Source organism: Lissotriton vulgaris, chromosome 5 (genome assembly GCF_964263255.1).
Source record: "Lissotriton vulgaris chromosome 5, aLisVul1.2, whole genome shotgun sequence".
Lineage (NCBI taxonomy): Eukaryota > Metazoa > Chordata > Amphibia > Caudata > Salamandridae > Lissotriton > Lissotriton vulgaris.
In genome coordinates this window covers 530,146,296-530,161,894 of record NC_141693.1, presented here as the reverse complement: position 1 = coordinate 530,161,894, position 15,599 = coordinate 530,146,296, and the positions used below count along the sequence as shown (strand labels likewise).

Sequence of the window (15,599 nt, the reverse complement as noted above, 5' to 3'; positions counted from 1 at the left end):
TCCTACAAGTTACTTTTTCCCAATCAGATACAGAAGGTAGATGGGCCCTTATTAGTGGATTTCTTAATAATACCAGATTTATGATAGCTACAACATATGCCCCAATAACTGATAAGCTAGATGTATGCTTATACTGACCAAAAACCTGTACATACGTACATATTTGTAACCAGAAGATCTTGCTTTGCTACTTTTTCTGATTGGCAGAGCACTTCACCACCCTACCAGTACATTGGTTCTGACAAATCCAAGAGCTTTCAGAAACCAGATAACAGTAGGATTCACCCCTGAATTCAAATATTTAATGCCTATGTATGGAAAAATTGCGGGCACAGATCTTAGCATATTTTCTGTATGATAATTTGCCACTATTAAATTGTATTTTGGTCAGTGATTGTGTAAAGTAAGGTAAACTGCTGGGGAATTTTCTTCCACTCACATATCATTTATCTGTGCCATCGACATATAAAGTGAGTAGATAACTGTTGTCATTAAACACTAAAATTGTCATTAAACACTAATTCTGGACAGGCTTTTTTTTCTTTTAAGATTGAACTTTCAGCTGACTGCAGGGAGTACTTGCAGCACTGGGATACATGCTAAGAGATCCACAGTAGTTGCAGGATTTTAAACTTTCCCACATAGTATTGGGCCTTTGTTGAATCCGACCCAGAGCTCTGATCCTGCACTACTGCATTACCAAGATACCGATCTGTTTTGACATATCCTGTTTTTCCTCGGATGAAGCCTCTGTTTTGAAGAACTGCGGGCTACAAAATATTTTGGTGGCAGTTGTCTCAAGGTGTTCTTTCCCTGTCTGCCCCTATTTGGCTGCATAGTTTGCATTTGGTTGTAACAATTGTGAAACGATTTACCTGCCTCCCCCTAATTACCACATTCTGCCAAAATTGAGAGCACTCGTAAATGTTTATTTGTAAACCTTATTTAAATAAACCACAATCAATAGTCCAAAGGCGCCTTCTTGTTGGAACGAGATAGTTTTCATGTGACGTGTTAAAGTGTCTATTTTATGTGTGTTTTAAAGCCGTGTTCTCTATGAACTGTTCTTCTGACATTGACTAAAAAAGAGGTTGTCCGGGCTACATGAAAAGGCCACTGGTGGTGGGCACGTTCACCAACATGTCAGACAGTCACATTTGAAAAACGCTGCTGCAACACTACAGGCAGTCAGTGGAACCAATGTACAGCAACAAATCCAGTTTTTTGTATAAGCCAGTAATACCGTACTTGGGAAATAAAGTGATGCTGTGAATACATCAGAGCCTATGATTTTAAAGTGACCTGGTTTCTTACCATGCATTACTGCTGGACCACACTGTGTAATTGTTTGTAATGGAATGGGTTGCTGATAAGATGTCCACTTGTTGGGCAGTACCACGTGTGATCTGTTTGCAACTGTGTATAACAAAAGGTGCCATCGGTTTAGCAAAAAAAATATTTAGCAAAAAAAATATTTCAGCCGAGTCACAAAAGGTCAGGGCAGATGTTGACAGTTTTATGCCATTATCCCAAGAGTCTTTTTGTGCAACTCGCAATGTTACTGTCTCAATCGTATTGTGCTAATTGCCTAATTGTCATTTTTACTCGGGTTTAATTAGGCAGTTTATTTTAGAGTAATCATGACCGGACCCGAGATGGTCTCTGTGTGGCAAGAAATGTCTGAATCAAAATGTTGGCATTCCCAAAAGTTATAGTGTACTGCACTTGGAAGATTTGTAGACATGCATCAAAGTCGAGTTGAAGGAGTAGTGTGATGAATGACCTTTCGCTCTTTTGTAGTGGCGGCAATACAGTGATGGTCTAACATCACGTTGCTCCTTGTACTCCTCTGTTAGTGACTGCAGGTGTTGCATGTTTAGACCACAAAAATTCAGAGCTGTTTTTTCTCATGGACAGACAAAAGCTGCTGGCACTATGTGCTGGTGACAAAGTCACTCTTCTGTTCATACTGACCGTAGCCATTTGTCTCTGCCTTGGATGTGACCCTTCCCTACCCAAAAAATAAAAGTTATCATTTTATGAGAACAAGGTTCCTTCATTACCAAATCGCACACCTCATAGTTTAACCTTTTTAAGCAACGCAGTGTTCCACGGGTGGGTTATGGAATGAGAAAAGGCCACTGTGTGCTTCTGTATCTGAGAAGGGGTGAAAAGCACAGTATGCCATGTGTAAATGAGTAACTTGGACTTGAATGGTCAATCTGGCATATGTAATGAGTGTTGAGTCAGGAGCATAATGTGATGCATAGTCGCTCGCAGCCATGTATATCGCTTCTGTGTGTTATGGTTGCTTTTTGGGGATCTAAAGCATTATAACATAATTGTGGTGTGAGAAGCATAACAACCTACCTAGGATAACAAGAGGGAAAGACCGTCTGGGACAAACACTTTTGGTGCGCTACAGGAACGGACCAGAAATAAAAGGGGATGTTTTGTTACTCATGGGAAAGTGGAAGGAGCATACTGTACCAGAGGTAGCATATGTTTTGATGGTGGTTGAAGAGAGCGAGCACTTTGTTACCAGATTAATTGGGTTTAGCCTTCTTTACAAAGTCTCCAAGGGGTGGTGCCTGATGTATCAATAGTACAGCTTGTAGGGTGGTTGAAGCATGGTGTACTATGGATAATGTGTCACCTTGTGTGTGTCTGCACACTTATTTATATTTCAAACAGGTAATACAGACTGAAGCAGGACTGAGTGTGGATTTTCATCTGTCTTCTTGGAGTGGCGGCTGCCGTTGCCATTGATTGAAGAGAGACCGCTTCAAAAATGCTGCTGTGCAGAGCACATCAAAAGTAAAACTGACTCAATCACCAATGCTGGCCCTCTCCATCTGCCCCAGAAGTCCTGTTTCCATGACCAGCTTTCAAGCCCAGTAAAGTGCTAAACTTTGCTTTCCACTACAAGCCTTCTGTGCCAGTCTTCCCCAGTGCTAGTCGTCGGAGTGATTACCTCCGCTCCTACGTATAACCTTCCCTGTTAGTGCCATCCTTTTTTTGCTTGCTCCCTGAGTTGACCTTTTCTTTGCTTCAAGTGCCAATTTCACCCACTTCCAGCACCAATTTAACCAGCTTCCAGTGCCATCTTTTCATGCTGTTTTCTAGTGCCAATATTTTCTGTAAGTACTCTTGTAGTCGGGTTCACCTTCTGCCATTTTTTTCAGTCACCCCTTCCAGTGTCAGAAGCCTATGCTAGGCTCTTTCAAATGGCATAGCTGGTGCAGCCACTTCCAAACCCCGTGGTCACTTTATTTTGCCCACTGATCTCTTCTCTCACAAGTGGTGGACTCCCTTCTTCCTTTCCTGCCAATGGCCACACAGAAGTCTCACTTTGTGAACGAGTTCAACCCGCACATCACCTGCCACATCTGCAAGGGATACATCATCAAGCCTACCACTGTTACAGAATGTCTGCACACATGTAAGTATAAACTGCCTAACTGCCCTTCGTTAAAGAAAGCACATAATTTGATGTTGATATTGTTTATCTGTTTAGTTTATTTGCCCTTGAATGCTGGATGATCCCAGGAGGTAGGCTTATAATTAAACAGAAAATAGTTAAATATTTTGAATTGTGTATTGCATTTTAGCCTCTGTGTACATGTCAGTTCAAATACCTTTATGTGGTCTAGTTAGACCACAAAAGTATAAAAGCAATCACAAGAAATATATAAAAACACATCAATATACAGTGATCCAATAATAAATAATCATTATGCATTAACAAAAAATATGCAGACAAATAAAGTCTATAAAACATCACTTAAGAATGATGGCCCTCTGTTTTATGGCACGTTCAATATAAACCGCAGCAAGAATACAGATCTTAATGGTGGGCAGAGTTTGCAGATAAATGAAAGTCGCTCTACAGTAGCAAATGTTTGCTCCCCTAAAAATAGGCAATAGATAACGTTTCCTCAACAGCAAGTAAAATTTTTAAAAATGTAAAGTAGTTTGTGGTGATTGATCATCACTGGGACACAGAGGTAGGTGGGAAAATTAGGAACCTTCTGACATAAAAGCAGCCAAAAAGTGCACAGGACATAACATGAATCAGACGAGTAAATCTTATGATCTTTATTGCCCACCCGTAATACATATGGTGTGGGACTGACGCTCAAACAAATCCCCATAAAATCCTGGACAGTTGACTTAACTGCAGTCCACCACTTTCTGCCCTCCAGACATCCCTCTAGAAATGCGTTCTTCAAGGTAATAATAAAGTTGGCTGATGCACTATTGGGAGAGGTAAACAAACCCTCCTGCCTTATGCTGCGACATATGTTCTGAATATACTTCATTCAAGGAATACTCTGGCAATGGTCGAGTTTCAGGCAGTCTGCAAGCACAGCCCTATTGAAGGAGGTCTGACTCTTGATCCAAATTCTAAGCCACAGAAGGAGGGGTTGAATTTTAATAAGCTTGTTAAAGTAGCCAATCCCTGCCTCTGTGTGGAATATAAAGGTGCTGGTGCTTTGGGGGGCAGCTAAGAACCTCGTAATAAAGTAATTCTCAATTGTTTGAACACTCCAAATTGTCAATGCCCCACACCCCTGCCCCTTAAGAAACAATAACAATAGAAACAATAGCACAGTACTTGGCTTTGTAATCAGTTGAAAGTTTCCTTATGGTCTTCTGGCCAAGTCGGTGGGCAAAATTGAGGACAGCCTCCCCTGATTTAGAAAAAGCAATGGCTCTACTCGTCTTCTGAGGTCCCATTAGAGGTATGTATCAAAGGGGATACTTAAATAAGACAAGCATTTTCAATGCAATAGGTCTCGCAGTTGTGAGAGTTTGAGCTATTGGCATTGTAAATGGCAATGCCTTTTAATTACGCGTTCGTTTTTAAAACATAAATGAAAGGCATTGTCATTTACAATGCCAATAGCTTAAACTCCTGCAAATGCGAGACCTATTGTATTTCAAATGCTTGTTTTAAGTAGTAGTTGGGGGAAGCAACACATGAGACCGGAAGCAACATGGGAGGGCTGGAGCAACACTGGGGCACACATGAGTGAAGGAGAAGAAATGGGCAAGAGACCAATGTAGAGCGGGCGGGAGAGAAGCATACTGGCAAGAAGCCAACGGGGGAGTACAGGGGTGAGGAGGAAATTTAAAGGGCAAGAGAGTAGGGCAAGGGGAAGCAACACGGAGGGAAAAGTTTGGATGGAGGAGCAACAAGCAAGGCAGCAACATGAAATCGGGGAGAGAAGCACACAGGCGAGAAAGCAACAGAGGGAAGTAAGGAGGGCAACAAGAATAGGGTAGGAAGAAGCACATGAACAACAAAGACCAACACAGAGTGTAAGTGAAAAGAACACAAGGAAGACAGCTGGGGAAAAACACTCTTGTGGCATTGTTAACAGTAAAGAAAAAGCCTTTTGCTTTGCTAATGAAGTGTAGTGAGGAGTAGAGTAGCATCAGGCAGAAGAAAGGTGTGGGGGGAGAGCCGTATGAGGGAGAAGGAAGACAGCGTGGAGGAGATTGGCATGCTTTTGAATGAAGGAAAGTGTGGAGAGCAGTTTGAGGCATAATGAAGGAGAGAGGAGTAGATGAGTAGTAGGAGGGATATGAAAGGAGTGCAAGAAGTAGAAGAGTAGTGTGAGGTAGCAGTAAGGTGAGATTATGCGATTGTTATTAGGTAGAAGGAAGTAACTTCCAAACTAGAATGTCTTCGGTAGAAATGGACCACTGTAATTCGCAAATAAATTATAGCTCCGCTCAGGGCAAAACCAAACTTCCTTTTCAGTTTGTTTTCTTCACGATTCTATCTGCGCCACAAATCAAAGGTACAAAGAGTAATCCAACCTTCTAGGCGGGTGGATAGAAGTAGGCGCTGCATATCTTATTTTTCTTCACTCTGGTAATGAGACTGTGATTGGCGTTCCCCTGTTTAGCTGACCCATTAATGGAGGGCACAATTGAGAAACCCACCAAAATGTCATGCAGTACTTTGAGCGTAGTGAAAGTGATCCAGGGCTGAGCGGGAGTATAAACCTCTTTCTGACTCACTCTATGCACACGGAAAGGGTGGGGGAGGGAAACACTGTGTTTGTGCTTGTAGCAGGGGTGTCAATTATACACAGAGCGCTACAATGCTGCTCATGCAGTCTGGGGTGGTTGCACTACTTAGAGACCCGTTTACTCCATGGCTGGGGGTCTGTGCGAGCAGCAGGATACCTAGAGCCGCCTGGAAGTGACAACTAGGAAGGGGAGTTAACACTGGGTGAATGTCCAACCCCTAAGCACATGTCATCTAACGATGGAAGGACGTCAGAGAAGGGATGAGTAGCGGGAGCAATAGAAACAAGCGCAGTACCGGACTCTCTATATTGAACTGGAAAAGCAAACTGCAGGGACGATAGTTAACACACATGTCAAGTGAACGTTTACAAAAACCAGTGCTCTTTTGTTAACGAATAATTCGAATTTTGCTGCAGTTTAATTTAAATGATTCTCCGATTGGCTTGAAACTAAAGTTTAACGAGAAGGGGTGGAACTGCGAGAGCCGATTCTGACGCGCGCCTTCGGATTGGGCCGCGCGACATCACGTGAGCGGTCTACGGTAGAAGCTCACGCGCGCGACCCGATCCGAAGGCGCGTGTTGGAATCCGACGCCGCCATAGGGAATGCTGGGCGCGCGGCCAGCTCTTGTATCCCCTCGTCGTTTTTCGGCTGAGACGCCGACTATAGTTCTCGTTGCGAGAACGCGCTTAGCGCGTTTGTCGTAGCGAGACCTAAAAAAGTGGGAACAGTGTCAACTTTGTTGCTGTTATCTTTTTCCTGCCCCAAAAATAATTAAATGAGACTTGTTTTGATTTCCCATAGGATCTAGGCTGGCCATGAACTCTGTTTACAAGTCACTTTGTGGTGGGGTGTGATAGCACACAAAAACATAGCAGACAAATATGCCACAACTGAGAAAAACTGTGATTTAGGAGCCATGAGTAGCAGGGAGCGGGCACCCATCTTGACATCGACAGGGAGGCTGGGTGCCATTCAATAACTGAAATAAAATAAATAGTGCCCATTGTCGAGGTGAGGGCATGAAATAATTTATATGGTAGATTCTAATTAGCAATGAGTGGAATCGTACACTTCTGTTTTGAGTTGTACATCATTTCATATAGGAGTAAAGTTTGGGTAAGGTGCTAGTTTGTGAAATGTTAGATTTTCATTAAATCATATGTATTATATAATAAAGTATAGAATAATATCAAAGTAGAGTTCTGATCTTTTAACATTGAGTTTTGTAAAGTTAAGTTTATGTGTCTGAAAATGTCTGAGTGCTTGTAATATTTCATATAATACGTTTAACAAGTATTTGCAAAGTCAAGCAGTCGGGCCATGAAGTGTGTGGTGCAAGTTTGCAATATATATTTTTGTGAATATTTTTATTCCTTTAATTTTTAATTTCTGATTTATGTACATATTTTGTAGAGAAGCTTAAAAATGTGTGATCGCAAATTTAGATATGAAATGCTCTTAGTGGCTAAATTTGAGGCAAGTTAGTTTCTGTTAAAAAGTAGTATGAAAAACTCATAGTTGTTAGTAAGTGAAAATGTAAAGAAAGTTACGGCTTACGAGTGCCCAAAACATTAGCATTTATTCTCCTTGCAGCCAGAAGCGTATAGTGCACAGTAAAAAATGTATTATTTGGAAAACTAAGCTTTATTTAAGAATGACAAAGGGGTATTACCTGGTAGCTAATTTTCATTATGAATAATCAATGTACTAACAATAGCTATTTTTCTCCCCCTCCAAATGTAAAAACGCATCTGGGCAAAGAGCTATTATAGACATGTATCGCAAATACTGGCCAAACAAATATGGTGAAGCCTAAAAGCATACGTTTAAAAACAAGCATTGGTAAATGCATTAGGTTTCCCCTTTGTGATTAATTATAAGCTGTTTTTTGTTGTATTTCCAAGAAGCACCTTGGCTGCACATTCAATAATGAATAATCAATATGCTCCTCTCCTGAAATGCTTTCTAGCACAATGAACTGTGTAAACAGGAAATGTTTTTTTTAAATGCTTTTCTATAACGTAAAAGTGTACATAAGACATTAGAGTGCTTTCCATGAATGTTAGATGTTACGCTTTTTTAGACATGTGAGATTAAGTGACTTGCCTAGAATCACAAGATGTTGAACCGAGGCCAGGATTTTAACATGGTTCTCCTGTTCAAATGTCAGCAGCTCTAGACACTAAGATACATCTCCTCATTCAAGGTGCACAGTAAAACTGTTATTTTTTTTATTTTTTTTAACAAAAGCAGCCCTTTTTGAAAATTGCCTACTAGCAACTATTTGTCCTATTAAAAAAAAAATCCTAATATTATTCCAAGCTTCTGTTTATCGTACCTGTATTATACAAGTATATAGAAAAGCAGTATTATGGACCTATCCTGCAGACACCTGCCCATACATACTTGGAAGACAGTAACCAGTGTTTTATTAGAATTTGTTGAAGATTGAGCTCTAGCATCTCGTTGTAACAATAAATAATGTGCTATTATGACCCTGAGCAGCTTACTTTCAGCACCAACATTATAAAAAAAGAGGGTAGCAGCACAACATGCCCTTAAATCACGCATACCTCACACAGATTTAAATGTTAAACTTGGAGAACCCACTATTTTACATGTGAAGAGGAGAGAAAATGAGCACACGATTAGCACTCCAAAACGAAGTGCACAACACGGTTTACATTACAGCACTATTTAAAAAAAAATATGAACCTGTGGAAGTGTTCAAAATAGTTATCTTAATATGTATGATTTGACCTAATAAACACATCATGTAAAAAGCAAACAAAGAAGCCGTATCACATAATTGTAAATAGAAACAGTTTCACTTAATGTACAATATTTCTTCACTCCCGACAGCACATAAAGCAGAGGTACACTGTGATAATAAACACTCCAAGTATTTTTGTTCATGTGAGACAACATATTAGTCATTAAGGCAAGTTCATGACACGTTCATACATTTGCAAATACATTGGGGAGTCCAGCCCATCCGTCAAGTCAAGTCAAGTCATAACATTTATATAGCGCACTACATACCCAGAGGGTTTCAAGGCGCTTAGGGAGGGGAGTAGGATTATTTGTCAAATATCCACGTTTTAAGCTGCTTTCTGAACGCTAGGTGATTCTGGGTGAGGCGAAGGTAAGCGGGGAGTGAGTTCCATGTTTTGGCAGCCAGGTAAGAGAAGGATCTGCCTCCCATGGTGGTCTTGTTGATGCGAGGTACAGTGGCGAAGGCTTGGCTGGAAGAGCGAAGTTGGCGGGAGGGGGTGTAAAAGGACAGTCGAGAGTTGAGGCACTCTGGTCCGATGTCGTAGAGTGATTTGTGTGCGTGGGTAAGCAGTCGGAAAGTAATCCTCTTATTGACGGGTAGCCAATGGAGGTCTTTAAGGTGACCAGAGATGTGTTCGTTGCGTGGGATGTCTAATATGAGCCTGGCTGAGGCGTTTTGGATTCGTTGTAGTTTCTTCTGGAGTTTTGCGGTAGTACCTGCGTAGAGGGTGTTTCCGTAGTCCAGTCGGCTCGTGACCAGAGCGTGGGTGACTGTTTTCCTTGTTTCGGAGGGGATCCAGCGAAATGTTTTTCTGAGCATGCGAAGAATGTTAAAGCAGGAAGAGGATACGGTGCTGACTTGTCTGTTCATTGAGAGTGAAGAATCCAGGATGACGCCTAGGTTCCGTGCGTGGTCTGTCGGGATGGGTGCTTTCCCGAGGGCTTCCGGCCACCAAGAGTCGTCCCATGCAGAGGGGGATTTACCTAGGATGAGGACTTCTGTTTTGTCTGAGTTCAGTTTCAGACGGCTTTGTTTCATCCATTCGGCGACTTCTTTCATTCCCTCGTGTAGGTTAGTTTTGGCGGTGCTGGGGTCCTTGGTGAGAGATAGGATCAGTTGAGTGTCATCCGCGTAAGAGATGATGTTGAGGTTGTGTTGGCGGGCGATGGCCGCGAGGGGGCTCATGTATACGTTGAAGAGGGTGGGACTGAGTGAGGATCCTTGTGGTACGCCGCAGATGATTTCTGAGGCCTCGGATTTGAATGGTGGGAGGCGGACTCTCTGGGTTCTTCCGGTGAGGAACGAGGTGATCCATTCCAGTGCCTTTCCTTGGATTCCGATGTTTCTGAGGCGTTGTAAAAGGGTGCTGTGGCAGACTGTGTCGAAGGCTGCAGAGAGGTCGAGGAGGATGAGGGCGACTGTGTCTCCATTGTCCAGTAGAGTTCGAATGTCGTCTGTTGCTGCGATGAGGGCGGTCTCAGTGCTGTGTTTGGCTCGGAAGCCAGATTGTGAGGGGTCGAGGGATTTGTTGGCTTCGAGGAAGGCGGCGAGCTGGTTGTTGACAGCTTTCTCGATGACTTTGGCCGGGAATGGAAGAAGCGAGATGGGGCGGTAGTTTTTGAGTTCGGTGGGGTCTGCTGTTGGTTTTTTCAGAAGGGCGGTGAGTTCAGCGTGTTTCCAGTCTTCTGGGAAGGTAGCGGAGTTGAGGGAGCAGTTGATGACGTCTCGGAGGTGCGGAGCTATGACGGAGTCTGCTTTGTTGAAGATGTGGTGAGGGCATGGGTCAGTGGGGGATCCAGAGTGGATGGAAATCATCAGGCGGATGGTGTCCTCAGTGGAGATTGGGTTCCAGGCGTTAAGGGTGTTAACGGGGGGAAGAAGGTCAGCTGATGGTAGGGTGGGTTGGCTTCCGGGTTGGTTGTCAAAGCTGTTGTGGATGTCAGCAATCTTGTTGTGGAAAAAAGAGGCTAGGGAATCGCAGAGGGTTTGAGAGGGGGTGATGTCGTTGGAGTTGGCCGAGGGGTTGGAGAATTCCTTGACGATGTTGAAAAGTTCCTTGCTGTTGTGGGCGTTGTTGTCAAGTCGATCTTTGAATGCTGTTTTCTTGGCTTTTCGGATCAGTTGGTGGTGAGTACGGACGGATTTAATTACACACCTACTGTGAAGATTATTTACGAAACTGCTGATGTTTACCACTTCTAAAGCACCATAGATGCACAGGAGAACAAATGTTATAAGTCCGGCTGGAACCCAATCGTCTTTCCAGCAAAAGTCCTTTACTTTGAAGTCTAATTTCACTGTAAAATCTGTCTTGATACAGTTATACATCCAAAGTAAACAACAGCTGAGGGTTACAACATGAATAATATTTTCCTTAGTTTTCTTTAAGTTTGCTTTCTTTTGCAGTTGTTTATAGCTCAAACACCTCATTAAAGTGCTTTACGTGAGAACCAGAGATTACACGTTTGTGTTTTTTTATAAGGCATGGGGAGGTTAAGAATGTGGTCTAACTCAAAATTTTGAGGCGAAGCTGGGTTTTTCCTTGGTTTCACATGTCCAAAGCAAGGTGCTGTATCCTGGCCTACATCTCTTAAACGTGTTTCTTGGATTCAATACTGCTTGCTAACAATTGAAAGGCATTTGCAAAAAGTGTACTTGGTAAATGTTGGGACTACATTAACCAAAGCGTTTTGGAGAGAAAAAAGAAACGTGCAGCAGGGCTAAACACAAAAGAAAAAAACTGGCACAAAGTGATTTCTTACAGGTGTACCGAAAACTTGATGTCACACTATGCACAACATAACTTACAATCAAGCCCCATTTAAAACAACCTTTCACACATTAAATATGACAAAATATTGATTAAATAACGTCGTTCCTCTGCAACAGACAAGAAGACATTTTCTACAGTAGGAAAAAAGGCCACAATTCAACAAACCGGAGACTTCAAACTACAAAACCAGGCTGCCCGCCTGGTCTTTGGCCTGTCTAAGTCCCATCACTCGACCCCCTTACTCAGGAGCTTACATTGGCTCCCGATAAAACAACGAGCCAGGTTTAAGCTAGGGTGCTTGACTTTTCAAGCAAGAGCGGGTACAGCCCCTGCCTTCATCAATTCGGCAATTTCTCCCTATGTTCCTTCTAGGGACCTCCGCTCCTCTAGCCTAGCCTTACTAACTACGCCCCGGTTCAAAAAGAAGCGGGCAGGGGGGGGCAGAAGTTTGCCGTACTTGCTCCCACCTTCTGGAATGACCTCCCCCTATCTTTAAGACTCTCTTCCTCCTACATGGAGTTTCGGAGGTCACTAAAAACGTTATTATTCCAGCAGGCTTTTGGCACCTAGCTCTCTTATCTTTACTAGCTCTCTTATTCCATTCTTCTAGGGACCTCACCAGCGTCATGAAACTGACTCAGTGTACGTGCGCTCTACAAGTTTTTTTAAATTCAAATTCAAACTCTAAATCGCAGTCCAGTAAATAAACGAAATAAGACTACCTCTTGTTAGAAAGCTAATGAAAACATTCTCAAGCTTATTCTATCATGTCTAAGAGCTGAGTCTCTTTTTTTTATAGGCAAGCAAACTAACAAATTGCAAAGGAAGCCCCTTTTCACCATATAATTGTATTATTATAATGTATACATTATCTGTCTATCGTTCTATCTTTCAAACATGACTTTGGTAGCATCTAAAACTTACTCTAGGCCAGACCTAAAAATGGACCTAAAAATGGATACCTAGTATTTTGTTATAATTTCCAGTAACTTCTTTCATGAAGTGCATTATAATTTCCATCTTGAAAATAAAGTCCCACTGAGCCGTTCAGAAGTGGACACATTAAAGCAATGAAGTACATTTCTCTTCAACCTTTTATCCCCTCCCATGTCCCCCGACCTTCATGTGACAATGGTATAGACTGGTCAAATGAGTAACTAAGCACCCTCTTTAGCTACCCATTTTAGGTCAAGAGCTCATACTTTATAACATGTTATTGGGTATAGATCTTCACCACTGTAACATCAAGTGTCACAAGTTTTCCCACTTTCTTCAGATAACCCCAATTACATCTGTCTGCACCAAGAAATATTGCATTTCCTCTGCCAATGCCTTAAACTGTCCTCATCTTGACGCCTTGATACTTATTGTTATTATTTTAATATTAGCAAGTAGTTTTTGTTATTATTAACTACAATAAGGTTCCAAGGACAATGGCATCATAACCAGTTCACCTAGTTTGGGTGGTTGTATATCTAATGTGTGAACACTGCTTCTCCAGAATTGGAACTTTACAGTACTTTCAGTTCAAACTTTCCGGTTTGTCAAGCGGTAGGTCCCTACTACATTTACAAAGCAGTGTGGTTCTTGTAAATAGCTTTTACTGTATGGTGAAAAATTGATATATTCTACAAGTACTTCTCAAGAGCACCTCAGAAGAAGGATTTATTTACAGATACAAATTTCGGACTTTTAGAGGTGTCCAGGGTAAAAATAAATTCTGTATCATAGGATCTTTATTGATAGTCATAAATACTAAAGTAATTCTGCGCTGCCCGCTATGACTCGATAGCACTTCTATCTTTATTGTTCATTTAAAACTTTACACGCTGTAAATGTCCATTTCTCTTCATGATGAGTCACACCTCATGACAGGCCTGTTAGTGGTGACGTTTCTTTTTCTAGCTTTCATTGCATCATTTCACATGCAGAAAGGTGAAAATGTATGAAGAGAAGAAAAAGAAAGAAAAAGAAAATGCTGCATGTGAGGCTTTAATTTTAAAATGAGAAAAAAGGAACCTGTTCCTTTAAGAGACCAGAGAGTTCGCCACCATAGTGCACCCTATTGACAATTTGCCTCAGAGAGTCAGTACTTTTTTCTGGCTCTCAGGAGCAGGACCTTCTTGGCACGTGAGGTTTCATACCTCTATTTTCTCTGAAAATCATAAGATCCTGTATTTTTACAGCTTCACTCACCATTTTTAACCTATTCCTTCGTGTGACACAGTTGTTATTGCCGAATTATGACAGTAATTTTGAAAAGTGGCCATCATGTGGTAGGAAAAAGGCTGTGGAAGACCTTCACTAGGTCTATGTGGTATGTTTACCAAAAACCTGTGTGGTAAAAGACTGACATCTGTAAAACGATTTCTCTAAAAAGGACCTTGAAGGACATAGAGGGCATCAGGCTGAGGGGGTGTCATAGAAGTCATAAGAAATGAGGGAGAAAAGAACAAGAGAAGATAGTAGAGAGCATATTCTCATCCCCCTTCTGTGAAGCAGCCAATGGCTGAAAAAGACTCCATAAAAGGAAGATCTAAGGAAAGGATGGTATTGTCTAAATATCAATGACATAATTCTTGACGACATTCCATCTTGAAGTGAAAGGTATCTGCATCAAAATAGAACGGCGTCAGCCGCAACTTGTTCGCTGTTGCACAAAGGCTCCTTGCCTCTTGAAAGACGATGTGAGAATGAAAAGAGATCATCAAAGAAAGATCGCAGCTCGATGTCAAAACACAGACATCATTTGACGTAAACTAAGACAGAGCTGTCACAGCGGGCAGCCGTCCACACCCTGTTGAAGTTACCATCTACTATGTCCAAAGCTGTCCACCATTTGAAGTTGATACTTTCACAATCGAAGAAAAAAAAAAAACAGAAATCTTACTCCATCCCCATCTATGTCAAAGAGACCACATCTATCACTAACCATGTCGAGGACTCCAACCCTGTAAAGTGTCTCTCTATAGTCATCTCCTTCTCTTCATTCTCTACTACTTACGTCACCGGAACAACATGATGTGGTTAATCCAAGATTTTCTACATCTTCTATAACCACCACACCTAAACAAGATGGTGGAGACCTTATCCAAGCCTCCTCCTTCTACAGTTCGAAACATTTCTACGGATTCTCATTCTCCAAAGCTATTTTTGAGACCAACTTCTATATGTTACGTAAAAGATTTCCTCTGTAATTACCAAAGCCTGGAAAAGTTGTTTTAAATATTAACCGAGATCTAGACCACCTTCAGTTACTTCAGATACTACCATATCCTATATGCCAACATCTTCAGTGGCATCTGTATCTCGCAGCATTTCCAACTGTCTTAGCCAGGGGTGCTACTGAACAGTACTTTAGAGGCCCAAGGCCAGCTGTTACAGTGGTATTGAAAACATTGCAAACCAGAGTGGCTTTGTTACCTTTGGTCCATTACCTGCTGGAAATAGCAGTAGACCAGTTCCTTACCCTGGCAAGTGTCAAACAGCAACATCAAAGTTGCTAAACACGTGAAAGGCACCACAACAGTGCCCTATTATTATTTATGAAAAAAATTATTTTATAAATTCATACTTAAACTGGGCTTGCTATTAGTGACCTCAGTGAGAGGAGACCTACAACCGCCCCAGAAGGTATAGCTTCCCCAGAGTGTGAACGCAAACGAATACATGCCGTAGGATGAGACGTGTGTAGAACAACTGCCATACGTCCTAAAAATGCAAGGTCAACATCAAAGGGAGCAATGTGAAGGTATGTTTTGCAGATAACTTGCCAAAACACTGTCAACAAGATTTCACCGAAATGCTGCAAGAAAACCACCTGGAATATAACAAGATTTTAGTGCTTTATTAGTGCTGTGGTTGACTCACTAGAGTTAGAAGCTACTGGATATTGCCATGGATATCCATTCCAAGATCAACATGGTTGCGACTCACAATTCTAATACCTGGTGCACAATTAAAATTCTTGAATTTAACCTTTTCAGGATCAGTTTTGTTTGG

General features: G+C 41.8%; 1 protein-coding gene across 2 annotated transcripts in view; it reads left to right on the top strand.

Moving 5' to 3' along the window:
* PCGF5 (polycomb group ring finger 5) overlaps positions 1 to 15,599 on the top strand; it is a 259,950-nt gene that overhangs the window by 51,657 nt on the left and 192,694 nt on the right. For both annotated transcript variants that reach the window (XM_086921973.1, XM_086921974.1), the window contains exon 2: positions 2,695 to 3,442. In XM_086921973.1, coding sequence (XP_086778099.1) covers positions 3,331 to 3,442 — 112 coding nt within the window. In that variant the 5' untranslated portion in view covers positions 2,695 to 3,330. The remainder of the gene's footprint in view (positions 1 to 2,694; positions 3,443 to 15,599) is intronic.